The 3477-nt window shown below is 36.7% G+C and overlaps 1 protein-coding gene across 1 annotated transcript; it reads right to left on the bottom strand.

Annotated features, from left to right (window-relative positions):
* On the bottom strand, nucleotides 1-2941 carry RAMAC (RNA guanine-7 methyltransferase activating subunit). Its single transcript, XM_019945881.3, has 2 exons — nucleotides 1129-2941; nucleotides 1-410 (listed from the first exon to the last, which is right to left on the bottom strand). Exons 1-2 carry the CDS (start codon nucleotides 1296-1298, stop codon nucleotides 224-226), a joined length of 357 nt encoding a protein of 118 aa, XP_019801440.1. The 5' UTR covers nucleotides 1299-2941; the 3' UTR covers nucleotides 1-223.
* Between the last annotated feature and the right edge of the window lie 536 nt (nucleotides 2942-3477).

Genomic DNA, 3477 nt, shown 5'->3' with positions numbered 1-3477 from the left:
TCAAGCAATATAATCCACAACCTTTTTAGGGGAGTATTTATTGATATTTCCAGCAGCCATCATATCTCTCCAGTAAGATCTAATTTTAAAAAAGTCTCAAGTTCCAAAACATCAATCCACTCTCTACAATCAGATGTAAAACTATGACCAACAGAAAATACAACATAAACTTTTATCATGTTAACAGAGTAAATGGTTTTACTAAAAGCTGCTGACATTTCTATCAGTAGTAGCCATAGGGAGGCCGTTGGTTGTAACCATAGTGTCCATATTGATGGGGGTAGTAAGGTTCTTGTCTGTGCTGCGGGTAATTGTTACCCCAGGATCGCCCATGCCACTGATTGGATCGATTGTCACTTGGCCACCCCCGTCTGCTATCCCTACCTCTAAACTGTCTGTTATCTTGCAACCTACAACAAAACAAAAAGATTTTTATACTTCCCTTAAAAAAAAAAAAAAAAAAAAACATGACAAATCTATCCTGGTGCATTTCATTTCTCAATCTAATACTCAGTATACAAAAGAGTAAAAAACATTTTTCTCTACAGAATGTTATAGCACTAGTTATTCAAAACTTTCCTAAGATTCAGATCCAGTATTATACTGGATATATTTAATACTTTGCAGGGAAGAGGTAGACTACAACACCAAACCCCAAATAATAGGATGGTTCTGAAACCTATTCAATTGTTCAAAAGCAGTATGGTAATATTCCTTTGATCTATTTTGAGGTATCAAATAGAAGTAATTTACATTGTATAAACTTCTTTCTAAAGTAAAACCAAAAAGAGTATCTTCTTTATGGAATTTAATGCAAAAGTTTTGTAAAAGACTCTAGGTTTTTAAAGCATATTTGCAGAGAAAACAAAATATTAGTCCAGAGAAAGAATATTTTTTAAAAAACCATTATAACACACTCACACACAATTGCATAGCAAGGGAAAAAAAATATGGTGCTGACAAAATATTAAAAGCAAGTATTTACCAGGCACTTACTGTGTGCCAAGCAGTTACTAGGCACTCGGTAAAACACTGATTCCTGCCCTCACTGGCCTTGTGGGCTAGCAGATTCAAGCTATCCTCTCCCAGATCAGTCACTGGCATTTACTGTTCTGAAGTAATACATACCGATTGCCTCTATTTCTTTGGTTCCCACCAGCTCTGCTATTCCATTCCTCAACAATTGGAGGGGACTCAGGAGGGCGTTTCAGGTATTCCTGGTACTCTTTGTCATCTTCTGTGAATCTACTGGCAAACATCTCTTCAAAATTTGGAATAGCTTCAGAAGTGTCAGTCATTCTGAAATTCTGTACAGTTTTTAATATGTTTCTATTAGAATTTTTTTTTTAAGTAACACTATCTTCACCAGATAGTGGAAAAACAAGAAGTAAATACTTTTAGGCAGGGTATTCATAAAAGTCCTTGTGTACTTTTAAACCTAAGATAGACTAGATTCAATTCAGTACTTCTTGATTACTATAGTACAGGCATTGTGCTAACTAGGAGCCTGGGATACAAAGATGAACGATGTATCATGATTGTTGTTATATATCATCATCAATATATCATCAGTGTTGAATCGTAAGGTAATAGGAAGAACCAAGAAGAGAAAATTAATTGGATTTAGCCATTAGGAGATGATTAGAGTATCAGAGATTAAAACAGGACTACAATTAATTAAGAAATAACTGGAAGGTAAGGAAGTAGAAATCTACACTGATTAAAGACCAAGCTTTCAAGAGGCTTGGCTGGAAACAGAGACAAAACACAAAGGGCAGTAGCTAAGGGGTTACTGGAAGGTTACCTATTTTTTCCCCAGGCTACAACACCTGAAGTTGTTTGTAGGAAAATAAAAGAGCCAATAAAGAGAAAGACTGTAAATACAGTAAAGACATGAAAACAGAAAGGCAAATAAAAAGGCCTTTAAACACACAGCTACTAAGGTCTAGGGTAACTACTTTATAATGGTATTCAATATATTCTTATTCCAGGTTCTGTGACATATGAAAAAAACTACTATAAAATATTATCTAATGGCTATGAAAACTGAAATCTGTATCAGCTGGGTTTTCCAGGGCAATTATGGATTCACTTTTGAAGCAGTATTTCTTCACCCAAATTTTCAGAGAGCCCTCTACCTCTGAGAAAAGATTTGACTTAGGCTGCAGCAGCAATCCTTGAGAAACCAGGGGAGAGGGAGTTCACTTCTTTTCATCTTCACCCAAGACCTGGAAGGCAGCCCTAGCAGTATTTTGAAGGTAGCCCCCAATTTCCAGTCCTTCCTTGATGTAGTCCCATCCCCTACCTTTCCTCACCTAAACCCCATCTTTCTGTTCTTTGCCTCAAGACCACTAAAATCTGTTCTGTGATTTGGGGCATATGTGACATCATGCTAAAACTTTAAAACCAAATCTCCCTTATCTGATGTCCTAAAATTATTCTTCTTCCTGTATTACTTCAGTTTATAATAAAAAGTTTTTGTCAAAGAGATGTGATACTGGAAGACAGCTTTTTCATTAGTTTTTCTTTCCTCCAAATCCCTCAAAACATATGCAAATATTTATAATACTACCCTTGTTCCAACAAAATTAAAGATTATTATTTGGATGCAAGAAACAGTATCTACATGTCTTACCTTCCAGGCCTCTGCTCTCTTACAGTATGTCTTATTAAATACCAATGTGTCTGGGATTGGCAAACAGATGTCAAATTCTCAAATCCAGGGTATGGTTTAAAATAAATTCAGCAAATTAAAGGTGTGCCTTGATTCCTATAGGAATCACAGAAATCACCAGAAAGATGACCCATACCTAACCAGAGGGGCGGTAAAAATCATAAGCCAAGGCAAATGTGCTATTCTAACGTTCTTCCAGGATCCCCCTCCCACAAACAAACAAATGTGTATCATCTTTATAATTACTGGTGAGAATGAAATTTAAATAGAATTTTAACTGATCCAAGCTTTACTTACCCCAGGGATTTGAGGCAGCTGTACCGTTTAATGTTTAGATTGTTTAGATCTATGGGAAGAAAAACAAAACAAAACTTGACTCCCTTGAAAGAAACCCTCAAAAGGTGTGTGTCGTGGGGACAGGAACCATAAAGGTTAATGAAGCGGTAGGATTAAAAGTACTCTAAAGGCTTGCAACGTTAATTTCTAAGAGGGAATTGGAGCTTAAAGTGCCACCGAAGAGCTAGAAGATGCTACTCAAAACCAATGAGCTAGTTCGAGCATGAATAACAACTTCACAAAGTATGTTCTTTTCTGTTGGAAAACACAGGGTACAGCCTTTCAGATATGTACTCGAAGACTACTAGTTTTTTGACCCTAAATAAAACCACACAGAACTTTCGCTGCAAGCCACTAACCTTGTAAATGACTACCCAGAATGGGGTTTCGCTGCCCTGGAAGATGAACCCAGAGAACTAACCGACGAAGACACGGACTGAGAACCACGGCTTTTTTCAGTCCTCTCT

Source organism: Tursiops truncatus, chromosome 2, assembly GCF_011762595.2.
Source record: "Tursiops truncatus isolate mTurTru1 chromosome 2, mTurTru1.mat.Y, whole genome shotgun sequence".
NCBI classification, from domain to species: Eukaryota; Metazoa; Chordata; class Mammalia; order Artiodactyla; family Delphinidae; genus Tursiops; species Tursiops truncatus.
The sequence above is the reverse complement of the archived record's forward strand: the minus strand, read 5'-3'. Positions and strand labels throughout refer to the sequence as shown.